The sequence below is a fragment of the Chiloscyllium punctatum genome, chromosome 25 (assembly GCF_047496795.1).
Source record: "Chiloscyllium punctatum isolate Juve2018m chromosome 25, sChiPun1.3, whole genome shotgun sequence".
Taxonomy (NCBI): Eukaryota; Metazoa; Chordata; class Chondrichthyes; order Orectolobiformes; family Hemiscylliidae; genus Chiloscyllium; species Chiloscyllium punctatum.
In genome coordinates, this window is record NC_092763.1 from 30,644,408 (window position 1) to 30,666,749 (window position 22,342).

At 41.1% G+C, this 22,342-nt stretch overlaps 1 protein-coding gene across 5 annotated transcripts in view; it reads left to right on the forward strand.

Moving 5' to 3' along the window:
- The window catches only part of LOC140495793 (transmembrane protein 33-like), a 162,612-nt gene that overhangs the window by 70,670 nt on the left and 69,600 nt on the right, over window positions 1-22,342 (forward strand). The window contains exons 7-8 of one of the 5 annotated variants that reach the window (XR_011964099.1): window positions 7,948-8,007; window positions 8,319-8,467. The exons of 3 other annotated variants lie outside the window; for them this stretch is intronic. Coding sequence is in view for 1 of the 2 variants with exons in the window: in XM_072594909.1 (XP_072451010.1) it covers window positions 7,948-8,005 (58 nt within the window). In the remaining variant the exon portion in view is untranslated. Of the gene's footprint in view, window positions 1-7,947; window positions 8,021-8,318; window positions 8,468-22,342 lie in introns of those variants that run through there. One more of the 5 variants, XM_072594909.1, reaches the window with a different exon arrangement.

Sequence of the window (22,342 nt, forward strand, 5' to 3'; positions counted from 1 at the left end):
CCCACAGTACTGCATACTATTTACGAGTTCACCAATTCACTCTTACTGATGACCATTCTGTTGTCGTATATGTAAAGCTCCTTATTTCTTACCACAACATCAAAATGTGATGTGTCCATGTTATTTTTACTTTATAACTCAGCAACTTCGACACACTTTTTTCCCCAAAATGTAATCTTGTGTTTTCACATAATAGTACCTTCCTAACAAGCTTAGGTCAGAGATAGAGTGACCTTTATAGAGGCTTAGAAAATCATAAGGGACGTAGATAAAGTGAATAGCAAAGGTCTTTTCTATAAGGTTGCGTAGGTTTAAAGTGAGAGGGGAAATACTTAAAAGGGATTGGAGGGGCAACCTTTCACAGAGAGGATTTGAATTGAATTTGAATGAATTTGAGTTTGTATTGAATTTATTGTCACGTGTACCAAGGCACAGTGAAAAGCTTTGTCTTGTGAGCAATATAGGCAGATCACATATTTAAGTAGCATGGATAAATAAATGATAGGTAAACAGCCGCAAAAACAAAAACACAGTTACAGGCGAACGTTAAGAGTTTGAGAATCCATTCAGTATTCTAACAACAGTAGGGTAGAAACTATTATGAAACCGGCTGGTGTGTGTATTCAGGCTTCTGTATCTTCTCCCTGATGGTAGAGATTGTAGAAAAACATTGCCAGAGTGGGTTGGATCTTTGAGAATGCTGGCGGCCTTTCCTTGACAGCGAGCCTGGTAGATGGATTCCGTAGATGGGAGGTAGGCCTTTGTGATTGTCCGGGCTGAGGTTGTCACACTCTGTAACTGTCCCCGATCTTGAATGGTACAGTTGCCATACCAGGTCGTGATACATCCAGACAGAATGCTCTCGATGGCGTAGCTATAAAAGTTGGCAAGGGTATTCGCCGTCATGCCAAATATCCTCAGCTGTCTGAGGAAGAAGAGACGTTGTTGGGCCTTTTTAACCAGTGCATCCATGTGAAGAGTCCAAGAAAGCTTGTTGTGGATGACCACTCCCAGGAGCTTGACACTCTCCACTCGTTCCACCTCTGTGTTGTTAATGTGCAGGGGAGCATGAGTAACATCCCACCAAAAGTCAAAAATGATTTTTGGTTTTGCTGGCATTGATATCTAGGTTGTTCTCCGTGCATCATTTTTCCAGGTCTTCCACCTCCCGTCTGTAGTCTGTTTCGTCGCCATCTGAGATTCGACCGACTATGGTGGTGTCATCAGTGAACTTGTAAATTGCATTTATCTGGTATTTGGTGATGCAGTCATGGGTATACAGTGAGTAGAATAGGGGGCTGAGTACATACCCCTGGGGGGCTCCAGTGTTGAGTGTTAGTGATGATGAAATGTTGTCCAAAATCTTCACTGATTGTGGCCTGTGGGGCAGGAAACTGAGGATCCAGTTGCAGAGAGTGAGGCTTAGTCAGAGATCACGAAGTTTAGTAGTCAGTCTGGAGGGAATAATAGTGTTGAAGGCTGAACTGTAGTCAATGATTAGGATTCTTATGTAGCTGTTCTTGGTGTCAAGATGTTCTAGGGAGGAGTGAAGGGCAGGTGATACGGCATCTGACATGGATCTTTTGATCCAATGGAGTGGGTCAAGAGTAGTGGGGAGGCTGGAGTTGACTAATGCCATGCTGTGAAGTTGTATTGTGAGGAACTCACAATTGTGTGGGCGGCATGGTGGCACAGTGGTTAGCACTGCTGCCTCACAGCGCCAGAGACCCGGGTTCAATTCCCGCCTCAGGCGACTTCTACATTGGGGAGACCAGACGCCTTCTCGCAGAGCGCTTCAGAGAACACCACCCACACCAATCAACCCCACCACCCAGTGGCTGAATATTCCAACTCCTCCTCCCACTCCTGGGCCGCCTCCATCGCCACTCCCTCACCACCTGACGCCTGGAGGAAGAACGCCTCATCTTCTGCCTCGGGACCCTTCAACCCCAGGGCATCAATGCAGACTTCACCAGTTTCCTCATTTCCCTTTCCCCTCCCCTTACCTTACCCCAGTTCCAACCTTCCAGTTCAGCACCATCCTCATGACCTGTCCTATCTGTCCATCTTTCTTCCCACCTATCCACTCCACCCTTCTCTCCAACCTGTTACCTTAACTCCCACCTCCATCCACCTATTGCACTCTCAGCTACCTTCTCCCCAGCCCCACCATTTAACTCTCCACCCCTGAAGCTCCCAGCCTCATTCCTGATGAAGGGCTACTGTGCTTTTCCAGTACCACTCTAATCCTGTCTCAAAAGCAGTTTGACTGAAATTCGGATCTGCAATTCCAGCCAAAACCTCTGAGCATTGCCTCATCAGAAACTCACTTAATAGTCAATTAAGGTGAATGGCTTGCACATCTAACTGGCTTGATTCATTTTCAGAAGTCACACAACACCGGGTTATAGTCCAACAGGTTTATTTGAAATCACAAGCTTTTGGAGTGTAGTGCCTTTATCATGTGAAGTGAGAGAAGCACACAAATACAGAATTTATAGGCAGAGAGATCAAAAGATCATGCAAATGGTCTAAATAGAATGTCAAATAATAAGTCTCTGCAGATGACCAAGGCTGTCAGGTAGTGTGAGTAGAGTACCAACAGCTGAAGAACAAGCGAAAGAATGACCTATAATCCGATTCAAATGAGACAGTGAGATAATTTTTAAAAATAAGGTGCTAGAGATCAACCAAATGGCTGGAATAACATGATAGATATAGGAGTCACGTGCCAAGGGTCTAATCAAAGTAACAAGTAATCCAAAACTGTACAAACTAATTTAAAGTAGAGAGATCATAATTTATCAAGATGATGGTGTCAAATCAGGACAATAAGGAAGATTTACAGATGCAGAACAGTGCGGTGGGGTCACATGTAGCACGATATCAAACCAAGATCATAGTTGAGGCCGTCTTAATGGGTACGGAACTTAGCTATCAGTTTCTGCTCGGCGATTCTGCACTGTTGTGTATCTCCAAAGGCCACCTTGGAGGATGCTTACCTGAAGGTCGGGGTCTGAATTCCTTGACTGCTGGAAGTGTCCCCTGACTGGAAAGTAACATTCTTGTCTGGCAATTGTGCAGTGTCCATTCATTCATCTGTTGTTGCAGTGTCATCATGGTCTTGCCAATTTATCGTGCCTCAGGGCATCCTTGCCTATGTGATAGACAACATTAGCCAGGTCGTACGGGTATTTACCATGGACATGGTGGTCATGTTCCCACATGTAATGGTAGTATCCATGTTGATGATCTGACACATCTTGCTGAGGTTGCCATGATAGGGTTGTGTTTGATGATGTCCTGAAGGCTGGGTAGATGCTGTGAACGATGGCCTGTTTAATGTTTGGCCATTGTTTGAAGGTAAGAAATGGAGGCGATGATCTTGGCAAGACATTCATTATCATCGATGGCATGTTGATGGCTGTGAAGAACATGGCATGGTTGCTCTCCTCCAGGGAAGTATTGGATGACAAAGGGTACTCAATCAGTCAGAATCCTGTCTGTCTTCTGAGAAAGTTGGTGTGGTTTTTCGCTGTAGCATGTCAGAACTGGTGATTGATGAATTGACCATTGTATCCCATCCTTATGAGGGTCTCCTTCAAAATTTTTGGGTGTGGGCACATTCCTCCTCCTCCTGTGTATTATTATGGACTAGGCCAGACCACTCAAAATATTCTTAAGCAGGCAGCCCAGAACATAACTTTGCAATTTGTTTCGCTAAGTGTACAGTGAAAATTACCCAGTGTAAGTTAGCGAGGTTGACTACCAGGTTTTAAAACAGACAAAAATTTATTCACAAAATTACACAATGAAACACAGAACAGAAATAAAGAACCCCTACAGAAGTCTATCCAAACTAGACTTAATTTTGCTGTTCTGAATATACAGAGCTGAAAAATGTGTTACTGGAAAAGCGCAGCAGGTCAGGCAGCATCCAAGGAGCAGGAGAATCGCCGTTTTGGGCATAAGCCCTTCTTCAAGAATGAGGAGGGTGTGCCAAGCAGGCTAAGATAAAAGGTAGGAAGGAGGGACTTGGGGGAGGGGTGTTGGGAATGCGATAGGTGGAAGGAGGTTAAGGTGGGGGTGATGGGGCAGAGAGGTCGGGAAGAAGATTGCAGGTCGAGAAGGCGGTGCTGAGTCTGAGGGTTGGGACTGAGAAAAGGTGGGGAGAGGGGAAATGAGAAAGCTGGAGAAATCTGCATTCATCCCTTGTGGTTGGAGGGTTCCTAGGCGGGAGATGAGGCGCTATTCGTCTAGGTGTCGTGTTGCCATGGTCTGGCAATGAAGGAGGCCAAGGACCTGCATGTCCTGAGTGGAGTGGGAGGGGGAGTTAGTGTTCAGCCACGGGGCGGTTGGGTTGGTTGGTGCGGGTGTCCCAGAGATGTTCTCTGAAACGTTCCGCAAGTAGGCGGCCTGTCTCCCCAATGTAGAGGAGGCCACATCGTGTGCAGCAGATGCAGTAAATGATGTGTGAGGCCCCAAGGGATCCTTCTATATCCGTCACAAATTCACTTGCACCTCCATACACATCATTTACTGCATCTGCTGCACCCGATGTGGCCTCCTCTACATTGGGGAGACAGGCCACCTACTTGCGGAACGTTTCAGAGAACACCTCTGGGACACCCGCACCAACCAACCCAACCACCCCGTGGCTGAACACTTTAACTCCCCCTCCCACTCTGCCAAGGACATGCAGGTCCTTGGCCTCGTCCATCGCCAGACCATGGCAACACGACACCTGGAGGAAGAGCGCTTCATCTTCCTCCTAGGAACCCTCCAACCACAAGGGATGAATGCAGATTTCTCCAGCTTTTTCATTCTCCACCCCCCCCATCTTATCTCAGTCCCAACCCTCGGATTGAGGTTAGATGAATTGGCCATGCTAAATTGCTCATGGTGTTAGGTGCATTAGTCAGGGGTAAGTGTAGGGGAATGGGTCTGGGTGGGTTGCTCTTCAGAGAGTCGGTGTGGACTTGTTGGGCCGAAGGGCCTGTTTCCACACTGTAGGGAATCTATCTAACTAAAAAAAACCTCGATTATCCGAACGTGATGGGTGGGCACTACTTCGTTCGGATAATTGATTATTCGGTTAATCTATTAAATGCCTTTCCTCAGGGGCTCGGAATTTGTAAAGTCTGCTCCCAGTTCAGGAGACTGCAGCAGCACAGCAGGTGAGCCTCTGTCCCCAACTCTGCCCCCCCGCTCTCCCCAACACCAACCCGTCCAACGCCCCTCCCACCCGTCGCCCAAACCCTTCCAACCCGCCCCTCACCCTCACCCCAACCCCAACACCATGTCAACACCGTCCCCGCCCCGCCCCGCCCCGCCCCCGACCGAACCTGTCCAACACTGCCGTGCCCCCCGACCCCCATAGCCCCACCCCTTCTCTGGGGCAGCCAGACTGAACACCAATAACAAGACTGCTGTTGCTGCTTTTGTTGGGTAAGTCTCCAAATAGCACGTGTACACACACCATCTTTTACTGCAACTTTTTGACAGGTTCCACATTTGCCCTGTACAGCACAGTGTTGGAGAGATTATCTGGAGAAGGAGAAGTTTAGAGTTCACCCCTATGTCGAACTCCAGGGAAAGTGCGGGGAGAGAGAGAGGGTGGGAGGTCAGTCATTTAGAGACAGTGCCTGTTTGATCACTAAAGAAAAGCCGTGATCAGTGTTGGAAACACATCTTTGATGTACTGTTTCCTTTAGATAATCCAATTTCTGGATAATTGGTATTTGGATAATCGAGGTTCCTCTGTATATCTTTACCTCATTTAATTGAATTACAGGTCATCCCTTTGCTTGTTGTTCAGCTTTCGATACTTTACTCACACCATCTTGACACTTTTGATCACCAGCTGAGACTTAGTATTTGACACTGCATGCACACCATTTGTTTGATCTTTTGATTCCTCTGCCTTTGATCTCTCTACCTATAAATTCTTTATCTGTGTGCATCCCTCTCACCACCTGACGAAGGGGCAACACTCCTAAAGTTTGTGGTTTCAAATAAGTGTGTTGGACTATAACCTGGTGTCGTGTGACTTCTGACTTTGTCCACTCCAGTCCAACACTGGCAACTCCACATCTTGATTCAATTTGACAGAGAACGCTGTAAGTTCCCTGGTTTAATATCTTCAGTTCCACTGTTTCATTAACACCTATTCAGTATAATTAAACAAAGTATCAGGTTTGCATATCTAGATTAGTGGTGCTGGAAGAGCACAGCAGTTCAGGCAGCATCCAAGGAGCAGCGAAATCGATGTTTCGGGCAGAAGCCCTTCATTAGGAATTCCACCACTAATCCAGAATCTGGTTTTCAGCATCTGCAGTCATTGTTTTTACCAGGTTTGCATACCTGTCTGTGGCCTGATCCAATTTCCAGCATGCTTTCAGTTGGCCAGTTTTCCCAGAATGCTGTTCAGTTGGCCAATGTTGCTTTCAGTGTCCAAAAGAGCTGTTATTTTATATAAAACAGACATTTCACTGTCTACAAAATGTAATGTCACATTGAGGCAGAAAATGTATAAATAGCCGCAATGGAACAAAAGCAGGAGGGAAAATATAAATGTCAAAAAAAAGTATTATTTGCTAGTGTTTATGCACTTTAGTGTGCATACTAAGAATTTGGAACTAACTGTTGTTTCAAGTAAATTTTAGTGACAAATGTGAGAGACACTTGTGTGATGACTAATCACTTGTGTGATGGCCAGATTCTGATCTTGGATCAGATGGACCTGTCAGGATCAGCTCTGAAAGGAGAGAATTATTTAGTTTTCTGTCCTTAACCAATGTAATCTGTGGCCTACAGCTTAGTCAAGGTTTGAGTTTCGAAAAATGTTCTTATATCTGAATCCTGTGCCAGCCTTTTGTTTTACTTTCTGCCATATTCTTTTCTTTCTCTCTTTTAAAGGTGATTTCATTCCATCATACTGATTGTCCTGTGGTGCCTCGAGTATTTGGCTTTCATGCATATGTAAGCCTCTACTGAACATAATAATCACAGCTCTGGCTTAGGGTTGCACCTCTGAGTGAGCTGAGGCACAAGCATCATCTGCTTAATGCTTTTATTGTCAACTTGCAGCAAGATTGCTTTAGCCAATTGGGATGCGACCACAAGACTAGCTGAATTCAGTTATCTCAGCAGAGAAATAAATCAAACTTAGAGCCTTCTTAGTCTGTGAAGATATCTACTCAATGAATTAGTTTGCCTTGCCCAACCATCAATCCGTCTAACATGCTGGATGTGGTGATCGACTCACTTGCGATGATTATAGTGGTAATGATACCTGTTCTTGACTTTCTTCGTACATATTTCCAGAACCTTTCAAGATAAACATTTTTTGTTAAACTAGCAAGCAAATTGATGTCATACAAATCTGTTGAACAATTTTTATCTATTATTTAAGCTGCTGCCTATAAAGGAATACTGCATGTGGTTACAAAGTAGGTTTGCTGGAATGTGTTTTTGAAAGATTCATTTGGTGAATCAGCATTTCTGCCAAAATTGTTTAATGTACTCTACGGTTTGGAAATTTCCATAGCTGTACAATAATGATCATTGAAGCTTGGGGAGGGTGAGGGGAACTGGGGAAAGCTAATTTATCACCACTGAATGCTTCAGGACTTTGGTGCAGTTAAAATTTGACTTGATAGCAGTAAGTACTTCAAAGCTCCAATACAACATGACATTTTTGATACAGAAGTTGAATACTTCAGATGCTAAATGTCCAAATTTAGGACACATTTGATATTAATTTTTAAATATGTCTATTGTACTGTATTTACTTGCCTTGTGACTCAAATAGTCTCCATTTATCTTATACAAATAAATAGCATCGGTAAACAGTATCAAATTCATTTATGTACTTCATCTCACTGAGTTTTTTTTAATGGTTTCTTGACCCTGGTATTTGTAATCAAATTTTGTTTGAACTTACAGGTTAATCTTATCTGGAGTCTGCTGCCTCAAAATTTGTGCAAGATATAGAATAATTTAGAGGTGAGGGTTAACCTAGAAGTAAACTGTATCAATATTTGTCATGAGAGGTCTTTTGAAAGTAATTGTGGTTAAACATTGTATCCAGGTATTTTAGTTATGTTATGCATGTATGCACACTGGAATCTTTAAGAACTTGTCATAGCAAGATCAAACTGATGGTGGCAAGATTGCTTGCCTGGTTTTCTGGGGAATAAAAAAATAGTGTAGCAAATTAGAGTCAGTACTTTTAACTGTCGTTCTGACGGTATTATGAATTATTTGAGCTTTCTAACCTGTAAGCATGCCTCTAATTTGAAACTATGTCTTTACAGCTCAGCATTAGGTAAGGCAGATTTGGTAAGAACTGCACTTGGAATCTTAGGACATTATCGGATGGAAAGAGAAAATATAATGATTTCTCCAGCTCTCTGGAAGAGTTATTCATTTGAACCTATTTCCATGTCCAAGAATGCTTGCTTTTGTAAGTAATGATTTTTTGTTTTGTACTGCCTCTGTAACTTGAGCAGGCGTGATACTACATTGCAGCAAATTGCTGCTAGAGTGTATTAAACTATAATTAAGCATGATGAACTCCACCGTTAAGGGTAAGAGTGAAAGGAAGCATCAAGGGAATCCCACCGCTTCCAGTTTCTTTCACCAAGCCACACATTAGTCAAACTTGCACATCTCGAGCCTTTTCTTTATTATCCTTCATCATAATCCATTTCTGGTTGCACTATCATGATAAGGATGACAGTGGTTACAAGAGAAGGTCCAACTCTACCTTATAGCAACAAATGCAAGGTTGCCAATATCAGCCATCCTCAAGTAATTATTTTTGGGTTTTTCCCACATGAAGACTGGTTATCAGAGGTTAATTAATTCCAGACTAGGTTTGCAGCTGACTTGAGCAGCAATGAACTAGGAGTATGACACTGTTCTGTTCTGCTAGACAACAAATAGACCTTTTTCTGTCAGTTTAAGAATTGGAAAATACGAAATATCTTAAAAATATGCATAATTTTTTGTTTGTTTTAAAATACAAGTTATATTATTTTGTAAAATTAACTCTGCAAGCTTCTATGCTCTGTTGAATTTTGACAGCTTTGCAAGTGTGTAGCTGAAGCAAATGTGGGAATGTAACAATTTAATGCGGTAACAAACTTTTTTACACCATTAGTTAATAATTAGACATTTTACTTCAATAAAATCTGAGAGTGCACCATTTTTAAAAAAATATAAAATGTCACAGTTAATTTAATCAGCTTACGAAAGTTTGAAGAAGTCAGGTAAAATGTCATATAAGATTTGCTGCAGGCTAATCACTGCAGTACTCCAATTCTTAACATGGTATTACATCTGAATTTTATTCTCCGCTCAGCTATGACTAATGGTACCAATTTGATTTCTACTGTACCAGACTTCAGAAACCAGCTGCAATGTTATACATTAGCCCTGGCAGTTCAAACATTTTCTTAAATTTAGATTTGTTCTGCCCCTTCTTTCTGTTCCCTTCTGACTTCCCTGTCAGATCTTTTAAGCTGAAAAATGTTTTGTATCATGGTACGTGCCGCACCCTTGTCATGGGAGAAGTAGCAGGCATATCCACAAATACCAAGCAGTGAAGATTCTGATCATCTCCCCTTGATAGTGAACAGCAATGCAATATTATAATCAAATTCTTTCTATGCAAGTGTTGTGGCTTCGACGAAAGGAGCAGAAGTTTGTGGAAGATAGACAATGCCCAGAAGAAATGTCAGCTGGAATCCAGTTCATCCCCCTTGAATGCCCACTGAGCAATCATAACGTGCTGTGGGTAGATTTAGTTAGCTGACTTATGTTATTTTCACCCCTTGTGAAGAACACCTGCCTTCGGGAACTACGGCCAATCTGATTGGTCAACAATTCCATTACTCCTGGGAATGCTAACGCTAAGTAATTGTTGCTGCTAGCAAGAGGCCTGGAGAATTTTAAAAAATATATATATTATTCACTCATTGAACGTGGGCATCGCTGGCTGGCCAGATTTTATTGACTATCCCTGGTTGCTCTTGAGATGTGGTGGTGAGCTACCTTTTTGAACTGCAGCAGTCCATGTTCTGTTGGTTAAGGGCAGAATCCCAGGAATTTTGACCCAGTGATATATTTCGAAGTCAGAATAGTGAGTGACATGGAGAGGAACTTGCAGGTGGCAATGTTCTCATATAATTAGCAGTTATTATCCTTCGTGATAGAAATGGTCGTGAGTTTGGAAGGTGCTGCCGAAGGATACTTTGGCAAATTTCTGTCATGCGTTATTTGTTAGTACACACTGTACAATTGAATGTCAGTGGTGGAGGGAGTGGGTGCGCCAGTCAAACAGGCTGATTTGTTCTAGGAACTGGGGTACTGGATGCTGTTGAAGGAAACATGGTGTGGCATCTCAGGAAGATGCACCTGATGGCACCCCTGAACAAGGTTACCCTTGTTCCTTCCCATACCCCTTTATGTAGGCAATTAAAAATGGGCTGCTATTCATGTTTGACTGTGCCAGCTGTATTTTTGGCATGGGTAGCATGTTATCTGTGTCAGTTGATTCTCACTTATTTATTTACGTATAGTGGGCTGACTGCTGATTCCACTACGTGCCTACCCTCTTTTGCAGAAGAGTTCTGGCATGGGAGAAAAGGTTAGTCACCTGACCAATTAACATTCTCTGCCCCCTGAAAACATACCAGGTAAAGGGCACATAATGTCCATCCTTAGGTCAGAGTCTAGTAATTTTGGTACAAGGGACTCCACTCACGAGACCATCCTCCATGGCACAAGTCAGGAATAAGATTAATTCACTCAGTATTAAATCAATCTCCAACAACACTTGGCAGGGGTGGGAAAATCTCCATGCTCTCCAGGACAAAGCAGTTTGATCAGCAACCAGTCTGCCATTTGAAATATTCACTCCCTCTACCATCATGCACTGTGGCACAGTTTGTAACATGTCCCAGATCAAGCCCTCTAACTCGGCACTGCTCTCTTGAACTGTCCTACCTGTCCATCTTCCTTCCCACCTATACGTTCCACCCACCTATCACTATCACCCTCCATTTGCATCTACCTATCACCTGCCAGCTACCTTCCTCCACCCATACCCAGCCTCCTATTTATTTCCCAGTTCCCCACACCCCTGCCCCCCAACATTCTTTATGAAGGGCTTATGTCCGAAATGTTGACTCCTGCTCCTTGGCTGCTGCCTGACCTGCCAGCGCCACACTTTTCAACCCACATAAACCAGATGTACAGAAATGAATCACCAAGGCATCCTCTTAAACTTTTCTACCACCTGGAAGGGAAAGGAAACAGGCACGTGGGATCAGCACCACCTGCAAATTCCCCTCCAAGTCAAACTGTGGTGGCCTGAAAATATATTACAGTTCCTTTATTGTAACTGGGTCATACTCATGGAACATACAATCTAATAACACTGCGGGCATTGTTTACTACATGTACTGTAACAAGAAGACAACAAACCTTCCTGAGGGAACTTTAGAGATGGGATTTAAACATTGATTTAGTCACTGCTCACATCCCATAAATAAATAGAACAATAAGTAACAGGCTATCCATTTGATCACTTTTTATTTAAAGAAAAATAGTCAGTCCTCCTATTTCTATTAGGTTATGAGTAACCATTGTCTCTCTTGATAATCCATCATGTGAAACAATGCTACACTGGAAAAGCCCATATTTAAAAAAAATGTAATTTTTGTTGCTTTCTTGAATTTGGAAGCATATGATCCAATACCATTTTAAACAATGCGCTTTTGTTCTGAGCTGAAAATCCTACTACTCCCTTTCCATTATATGCTAGCCACTTTTTGCCTCCATCTTTAACTGACTACTAAAGGTCTCATTACAGCAGTGTGTGAGCAATTCTATAAATTATCAAAACAAAACATTTTTAGTGCTGTAATGTTGAAAGAACAATTGGGTGAAATGGAATCCAAAAATAAGCAATTATTTAAAGCAAAATGGCTAAGTCATAATGAATGTGTGATTATGGGTTATTTCCTTTTGCTGTCTTGAAATAATCCAAATGGAACTAACTGTTTTAAAAGTTGTAAATCCTAGATAGGCTAAGAAGACTCCATATAAAGGAGGTCCAAGAAAGGAAGAGGAAAGGCACAAAGTTAAGATTTCTAAGTGGTTGACTGACTTTATGCAAGATCCATTGAACAGTGGAGGTCCATGTAGATAGGAAATGTATTTGTTTGCAAAAGATGATAAAACAGGCTCTGACCAAGAACTCTGAACATGCTTCACTGTTGGGTAAATTAATAGGATTGATTATCATGTATATGTTTTGAGAATATCAACATTATACAAAAACAGTCAACCTCCAAACTGGAATCGGCAAAGCAACGTTCATGCCTGATCATTTGACTTTGTGGCAGTAATGTCCTAGGTCACCTAGAGAAGACCCTACTGAATAGTGCACTATGTAATCACTAACTAGCAGACTCACTGGCTGCTTGCCAACATACTAATTGAATGAACAGAGTAAGCTAGAGACCTTTCATACTAGGATATCACATAACAAGATGTTACTTTTAGGCACTACATCTTTAAGATGGCTATCTGAGATCTGTGCAGTAATATAGATCTCCCTTTTCCCTTTGAATTATTGGAAACCTGTTCTGATAAGTAGAATAAAGGATTCTAATCTGTACTTCATCTTTTTATGTTAAGATAATGCTTTGGCAGACATACAATATAACTGGATCTAGTCTTGATGCGTTTATCATGACTCAGCTGTGCTACTGATTTTTAGTTGTTCACAATATGGGTATGTCACTGGCTGGGCCACCATTTATTGCTCAGCCCTAATTGCCCCTTGATCAGTGTGGCTTGCTGGGCTATTTCCGAGAGCATCTAAGAGTTAGCCATTTTTTTTCTGAAGTCGCATGTAGGCCACAAAGATAAGGATGACTGATTTCTTTCCCCAAAGGACTTTAGTGAACCAGGTGGGTCTTTACTATTGGCACATGGTTGCCATTAGGCTTATTTTAATTCAGATTTTGTATTGAAGTCAAGTCTTACCATCTGCCATGGTGGGATTCGTACCCATGTCCCTAATGCATTCGGCTGAGGTCTGAATTATGAGCCCAGTAAAAGTGTCACTACGTCACTGCCTTAAGTAATTTATTTCACTGTAAGATGTGACCATTGTTTGTGATGATGACATAAAATGGGCTAGGCGCAACTTGTAGTATTTTTCCACAAACCCATTTATCTCTAACAAGTCTCAAACTTTGATGCTTTGCCCTAGGTCAAGTTGGGGTAATGTCTGAATGTCTGATTATGTCTCATGTCTGAATGTCTCATATACCATTTCAACCCTTCATTCCCACAGTGCATTATGCACGTTTGGTTGGGTATTAAGAATGGCTGAGGGAAGAACTCAAGCTCTGCCTTCCAAGCATGAGAACTGCTGGTGAGGATAAGCATTTTACTGAGGAGTAGTATATAGATTTAACATGGCTATCCAGCAATTTTGGCATGTAGCTTTGCATATAATGATCTGGACTGTACCATATGAAGTGCATCATGCAAGACCATTAGATTGTGGATAGTTGTCATAGAGATGTACAGCACAGAAACAGACCCTTTGGTCCAACTCGTCCATGCCGACCAGATATCCCAAACTAATCTAGTCCCACCTGCCAGCACCTGGCCCATATCCGTCCAAACCCTTCCTATTCATGTGCCCATCCGGATGCCTTATAAATGCTGCGATTTGTACTAGCCTCCATCACTTCCTCTAGCAGCTGATTCCACACATACACCACCCTCTGCGTGAAAATGCTGCCCCTTAGATCCCTTTTTATATCTTTCCCCTCTCACCCTAAACCTATGCCTTCTAGTTCTGGAATTTCTCCCCCCCCCCCCCCCCCCAAAGCAGGGAGAAGATCTTGTCTATTTACCCTATCCATGCCTCTTTCCCCCTAGCTCAAATCCTCCAACCCTGGTAACATCCTTGTAAATTTTTTCTGAGCCCTTTCAAGTTTCACAACATCCTTCTGATAGGAAGGAGACCAGAATTGCAGGGTTCCAAAAGTGGCCTAACCAATGTCCAGTACAGCCACAACATTACTTCCTCTCTCTAGTCAGAATATTGAATATAGGAGTTGGGAGGTTGTGTTGAATGCCCAAAATCATGCATATGTCTTGGAAAGTGCACTAGCATAATGTGGATCATTGTTGGATGCAAATTGTTGAGGAACACCAAACTTAATGAATCTCACAGCTAATGTGTCAATAATGTTGCATTTTGTGGTATCCTTGATTGGCCTCAAAAGGGAATTTCCTCAAATAGTCAGCCCCCACAAATGAAAATATCAATTGTGATCTTACACCACAGCTTAGAACGAATTTTTTGTTGACTGAGATTCTCTCGATTACGGAGACTGATGAAGTTGCCATATTTCACGTTACTTGTTCGGATGATTGATGTCCTTATCTATACTGGTCCAATTGACAGATTCATGAGCCAATTTTTTTTTTTCTCTCTGCGCCTATGTATATATGATGAAACAAATTTCATTGTGGAGCTTGTGGAATAATCAGTTGTTTGCCTTGGAAAGTTGAATTCCTAGAGAGTCCTAATGGCCAGAAGAAATGTGTTAATTCAGGGACCTGTTGAAATTGTTCAGCCATCTGCTGATAATAACTGCTGCACATCATCAGACTAAATTTGCTTTAACTGCTCTTTTGGACATGACCAAAATGAAATTCTCTGTGTTGAGTTTTATCTTTGAACTCAGATTTGAGAATATCAATTTGTAAGTATCAAGGTATAGGTTTGTACTTCGTGGAGTTTGGAGTTGAACATTCAAGATGGTCATTTGGGAACCTGGTTTGTATTGTACTTTGAAATGTAACCCTCAGATCTTCACAAGTAGATGTAGTCATGGAGGTGCTCTGTGTGACCCATCTTTTCCCTACATGATTTGTAGTTGGTATGGACAGTAAAATACTTGCTGAATAGTTGTGTACTAAACTCTTGTATGCTGAAACTTAGTGATAGCTTCTCTTCCCAGATCATGCAGCACTTTTAAGGGAATGAGAAGATATGTTGGTGATCTTCCTGAGACATGCATGGCATGTCTTCACAGTGCAAATCTTAATTTCGGTTGTAAAATTTGGAATATACAGAGATAATTTGAAAAAATGGAGTCAGCCATGTACGTCACCTTTCTCTCGTGATTTAGATTTAGATTCCCTACAGTGTGGAAACAGGCCCTTCGGCCCAACCAGTCCACATCGACCTTCCGAAGAGTAATCCACCCAGACCCATTTTCCCTCTGACTAATGTACCTAACACTATGGGCAATTTAGCATGGCCAGTTCAGCTGGTCTGCACATCTTTTAGACTGTGGGAGGAAACCGTGATGTAGACTTTCTTGTAACGAGATGTAAAAACATCGGTCAAAAGAATTTGATTTTGGCCTGTGGTGGTCTGAGTTTTGTTTGTTGTTGCAAAGAAGACTTTTTTTGCCACTGCCATGAGCTGACATTTTTTTAATGTCATGGAGCTGCAGTGTGATCTGTGATAAACTGGTATTCACTCTGATACCATAAATTTGTTAGAATATATCCTGGCTAAATGGTAATGTAATTGCGAACTTAAGAAAACAGTATCTTATGAAGGTGTGAAAGTTCCTGTGATTTGGGGGAAGGTGTATGAACATATGTCTGTTCTTAGCATCAGATCTGGAAATCACTGTGTCTAGAAATTTTGATCTTAAGCGCTTCCTGATTTTCAGTCTGTGTGGACATCTTTTTAGTGCAATGTTCAGCCAAAGTACTGTATCCACATAGAGTGGCACGTATATTTTAAAACTACAACGAATGCACCAATCAGTGTCATTTCTGCTTTGCAAATGATGTTTTGTACAATGAAATCCAAATCCAGTTCAAGTTTAATGTGAATGCAAATACTGTGCTTATGCTATTTTAGGAACCATCTTTCAGATACAATGTTGCACTGTGCTTAAAGTTACCAACAGTATAGGCAGATGTCCCTCATAATGGATAGACTTGATGTTGCTATCTTGCTGAAGCACAAGCATGCTAACAGGAATGACACTGTATGACAAGGAAGGCAAAGGCACTGATACTCTGAACATACAGATAGATGTTAAGTACGTGAGCTCAGAGAGGAAGTGAGCAGCCCTGACATCTAGCCTAGCCCAATTTGTGAGCCAGGTATCCCTGTACGCAGTGTCCTTTCAGCCTTTCACTGGGAGTTTTCAGTGTGCCTTGCAATGCAGGTCAACTTGCCAAATGTCCTGCAAGTGATTTGTAGAGGAGACATGAGGCATTTGCAGTTGTTAGTCCATTGACGAGAGTGGAGTGCAGCTGGTGTTCACGGAAAGCGCCTTGAGATGCTTTTGCATTGTGACCAGTGTGGAGGTTCTTTCACAGCCACTAGCAAGCTGAAGTCATTCTGACTCCTATGGCGAGAATCCTTGGCATCATCTTTGCTCGCATCTGGTGTTATGATGGTATGTTAATGAGGCAAAATCTGCAGTTCAGACTGTTAACAAGTAATAATCACTCAAAAAAGCAACTTGCTGCTACCTAATAGGAATCTCACCTCCAAGACCAGGAGTTGGTCATAAGATATAACAAGTTGTTTCCAACATCACTGGCGTTCTTGTGCAATTCTGCGACATTTCCTGCCATAAACCATGTTTTTCAGGCTCCTAAAGGATTCTACATGTAAGGACTCTTGACAGTTTACAGGGGTTCTTCTCCATTGTAGCAGGGAATAGGCAATCTGTTATAAATGTGATTTATTTATTTGATTCAATAAATGTTAGGTGCCTTCACATTCATTCTTTCAACAGACGTGGCCTCGAAGATAAATGAGACATTTGAATTGTGCTTTGTCTACCTCTTTTTGATATCATGGGTAGATGGTTCAGGATGTCATTTAAGATTTTCTTGTAATTGCAACTTCAGTTGGACTTTGGTTCAAAGCTAGAACTTTTTTTATTGAAAACCTTGTTAAACTGAAAATAATACTGTAAAATACTTCAAAGAGACTTGTGGCTGACCTGCAGAATGAATGTATGGCTCCAGATTTTATAATGTTGTTAAGCTGATTTCTACTGTGATTGCAGAAAAAATAATTTTGCTGATGAATAATAAAATAGTTGAGTTCAGCCAACCATGCTCAGTTTAAAAGAACTCTCCAGTCAAAACATTCTTTGTAGAACTTTGAAGCCTGACTGAGAATATGCATGTTAAATAATGGCTGTTAAAAATACAGATATTATGTTCACATACCTGCAGAGATATAAGTGTGAGTTTTGTCTCAGTCAGTTTATCATTATTTAGCTTACGTACCTCCAGTTTGACCACACTGCTACACCCAGACAGTCGCTAAATTGGCAAATAGTGCTGACATGGGTATTGATTATAATAGGCAGTAAAATCAAATTGAAACCACTGACTATTTCAAGCAAATTAAGTAACTTTTCATATTCCTAAGCACAGATTTGTACTTCAACCCTCTTCAACTCTCCAGTAGTACAAGTGAAACAGACCAGTCCGTCTCTTTCCCGACCTCACCTTGCCCCATGTCTTCAGTTTAGAGGGCAGTGCAGGAATGGGGGAATGAATATTTTCTTTGTGTTTTAAAACATATTCTTGTTTACACTGCCCACTGCTTGAATCAGGCACATTTCCTTGACACCATTGCATCTCTGAATAGGTGGTTGGTACTACAGGCTGAGATTTAAAAATAGCATACTTTATATCTTAAATTTCTATCCACATGTAATGAAATATGCATTCCTTTTGATCACTCCTTTTGTATTTGCACTGTCTTTAAAAGTAAACCACGTACTGTCTGAGATTTGAGGAGTGAATTTGCTGAGTAAATTCCATTTTGGAGACAGAGTCCTCGCAGATGGGAAAACAGTTGAAAATCTCATTCAGTAGTTAGAATCCCAAGCTCCAGCCACAAAAACAGTGACTTAGAATGGATACAGGACAGAAAGAGGCCATTCAGCTGTTAAGTCTATACCTTGTCTTTGCAACAATGATCCAACTAGTGTCAATTAATAGTATTCTTGTATTCCTGTATTCTTCAATTTTTCTTTCAGTGCTCATTAAACTTTCATGACTTCTGCAAATACTTTCACCACCCTTTCTGGTAATGCATTCCATGTCAAAAATAATTTCTGCGTACCAAGTTACAAGTCACACTGCAGCAACTCACAGATGTTTCTTTAAACCTCCTTTCAAACCCATGATCTTTATCATCTAGAACAAGAAGGCTGGTAGACATGAGAACACCACAGCTAGCAACTTCCCTTCTGAATCTCAAATTATCCTGACTTGAAAAGATTTTCCCATCTATCCAGTATCTGCATCCCAATTTTGGATCTCCCTCCCTAACAGGACTATTGGTACACTTACACAGCATGGACTGCAGCAGTTCAAGAAGGTAGGTCAACACCAGCTTTTCAAGGCAATTGGGGATGTGCAACAAATGGTAGCCTGGCCAGCAATTTTTGCATCTCATGAAAGATTTTAAAAACAATAAATTTATATGGCAGTCTACTTTCCTTTAACATCATAGGAATATGTGGAGAGCACTGCAATACCAGTCAGCAATGTCTTGCAAGGAATTTCAGTTTGAAGTTGTTGAGTCAGGAAAAGAAGAACTACTTCAACATTTGAATGTTAGGTTGAAGGTTTAGTTCATGATTATAGACTGTAGTATATGCCCTCAAGTCAGATAGGTCAGACTTCTTTACGTAAGAGCCAAAGGAGCCCCTGCCTCTGCACTTAACCAACAGATGCAAGTTTCTTGCTATATGAATGGATAATGTAATGTCTGCATTTCGGGAGAAGAATTGATGTGGGTCACTTGTGAGGGGAAAGTGTCATGGAATGTGGAGGTAGTATGAAGCAGCACAGTTTGAGAACAATATACTGTTCTAGCACCTCTGACACGGAACTCTCTATGGTTGTGTTCTGTAGGAGAAAGTGAGGACTGCAAATGCTGGAGATCAGAGTCGAGAATGTGTTACTGGAAAAGTACAGCTGGTCAGGCAGCATACAAGGAGCAGGAGAGTCAACTCTTCGGACATAAGCCTTTCATCAAGAAGTGCTTATGCCTGAAACATTGATTGTCCTGTTCCTCGGATGCTGCCTGGCCTGCTGTGCTTTTCCAGCAACACACGCTCGACTCTGACTGTATTTTTGTGCCCATAATAGAATTAAGGACTCGGTCTAGCTGGAAAAGAACTTGGGACTAGTAGATTCAGTTATTCTAATCCACATAGGAATCAGTAATAGATGATGCAAGGAAAAAAGATTCTGTTGAGGCAGTTTGAGGATCTAAAGTTTAAATTAATTTTAAAAACCTCAAAGTTTATGATCCCTGTGTTACTACTGGAGCCAAATTGGCACAGTGTTAAATGGCTCATAGTTGAATATGTGGCTGAAAGTATGATGTTATGCCACCTGCTGATATTAATAGTGGACAAGTTAGACTTCTGAAAGAAGATTAGATATTAACATATTGTTAGATATTAACATTCTGGGTTTTTTCTCTTCAAAATTGTTGATTAGTAATGGGACACTTTCACAAGAGGCTACCTGTGTACTTCAACACAAAAAAGGGAATGCTTACTAAACAAAAACAAAACATGGACAATACAACATCAAAAAATAATTTAGCTTTGTACTTCACCTTTTATCCCAGTAATATTCACATAAACACGGAAACCTTCAGTGAAGATTCATCACTATTTCCAACCAACCTTGTTCAGACTTGGGCTGTGACAGTTGTAGTCTTTCCTTAAGGTGGAAGTCTCTGCAGTTACTAGATGCTTTTTCCCTTTATTTGATGTGTCTCTCCAAGACATCTGAAACAAACTGAAAACCAGACTCCATATTGCTTTTAATTTCTGAGCAAATGTGCAAGCTTTCTAAACTCGGCTGCCTTGCTTTCACTGTGTGACCCACATACTTAATGACTAACTTACATTTTGGAACAGCACAATTTTTAAACTTTTAATCTCAGTAGCTCTTCAAGTTAATGTTGCAAAACCTCATTAAAATGAATGTAAACAAAACATCTCCAGATTTCTCAGTACCACTTACTGAACAAATCTAAAGTAAAACTAAACCATGTTTCCCCTTCTTAACATACACATACAAATTCAGGGTCGTTTTCCATTGTTCTTAACCATGATATAAGAGCAATGCCATCAATTGATCAAACACTCACACCTGTATTGGGGAAAGAGGGAGGTGTTTAAACCAGACTGGAACCAGGAAAACTACAGCTGTAGATAGTACTTCAAACTAAAACGTTCAAGAGAACAATTGAATATGGTACAACAAAAAGTGAAATGCCAAAGTTCATGAGCAGTATAGCAGTTTAGGAATAAATAAGCATTGTGACAGGATGGGACACTGAATGTGATGATAATGGTGTAGCGATAAATATAGTTATTCAGGTAATTTAATAAAAGGCAAAAAAGTTTTTTTTTCTGTCTGAATCATTTATAGTAAGATGGGTGAAGTAATGCTACAAATAAAGGGGAAAAAGATGCAATATAGGGATGGTAATTTGGGTTTGGAAACTCAATAATCCTGGGTAGTTGCAAAGATGACAAAATGAGAATTTAGTCGAGGTAACCCTTGTAAAGGATTAATTGGAAGCACTAGCTTTCGGAGCGTTGCTCCTTCATCAGGTGGTTATGAAGTACACAACCACCTGGGGAAGGAGCAGCGCTCCAAAAGCTAGTGCTTCCAATTAAACCTGTTGGACTATAACCTGGTGTTGTGATTTTTAACTTTGTACACCCCAGTCCCACACCGGCAACCCCAAATCTTGTAAAGGATGATTTAGTTTAGTAAGAAAAGACCTTGGCTCAGAAAAGCAGGGACCACTATTCATATGTTTGGAAATAAAAAGTAGTCAGGGGGCAAAAACATTGTTTTCAAAGTAGTTTAGAAACAAAAAAAAAGACTTCACCCAAAAATTTTGCTAATCAATAACAAGGAGTATCTAGCAAAGAATATATCGCAATTATTGATGAGGAGAGTTAAAATTTCTTAAATTGGACAAATCAAAATGGTAAAAGTAGTTTAATGGGCAAGTTCAATATACTCCAGACAGTTTGTTATAAATACAACGTGGAACCAACTAGATATTATTTTGTATAATAAAGCAGAGTTGATTATTAATCTGTGTGGGAAAGAGTGATTATAATATGTTGTAATTTCACATTGAATTTGAGAGAGAAGTGCAAAACTAAAGTGGCAAAGTTAAAAATCACAAAACACTAGGTTATAGTCCAACAGGTTTAATTGGAAGCACACTAGCTTTGTGCTCTGAAAGCTAGTGTGCTTCCAATTAAACCTATTGGACTATTACCTAGTGTTGTGATTTTTTTACTTTGTATACCCTAGTCCAACACCGGCATCTCAAAATCATTATAGTGGCAAACAATTGGTTAAGGTAAATTGGGAACTGAGATCAAAATGTATGACTGAGCAATTGTAAATATTTCATAATTCTCAACTCCATTGAAAGACAAAATGCAACAGGAAAAGTGAATTTTCCAAAGCTAACTGAAGAGGATGGGGATAGTGTGACATTGAAAGAAGAAGCTTATGTCACCAAGTAGAGTACCAAGCCTGAGCATTTGGAAATTTTTAGAAACCTGAAATGAATGAGCAAGAAGTTAAAAAGAGGAAGCGAATAAAGTATGAGGGTACAATTTGTAGCTCTTCCGTTATTGAAGCAGTCCACATCCAAATGTAGCAAGGCCTGGACAAATCCAGGTTTGGGCTTGCAAATGAGGTTTATACACACAAGTGCCAGGCAGTGACCATCTCCAACAGCAGAGAATTTAATCCTCACTCTTTAACATTTAATGGCACTACCATAGCTGAATCCACCACTATCTATATTCTTGGGTTATTATTGTCCAGAAACTAGAGTAGCTACATACACACCGGGGTTGCAGGAGCAAGTCAGAGGCTTGGAATCTTGTAGCAAGTTACTCACCAACTAATTCCTCAAAGCTTGCTTACCATCTACAAGGCACAAGTCAGGAGTGTGATGGAATGCTCCATATTTGCCTGGTAGACTGCAGCTCCAACAACACTCAAAAAGCTTAACACTATGCAGGATAAAGTAGCCCACTTGATAGGTACTATATTCACAAACACTTGCTCCTTCCATCACCAACACACAGTTGGAGTGTGCTATCTACACTATGCACTGCAAAAATTCACCAAGACTCCTGAGAGAGCACCTTGCAAACCGACAAGCGCTGACATC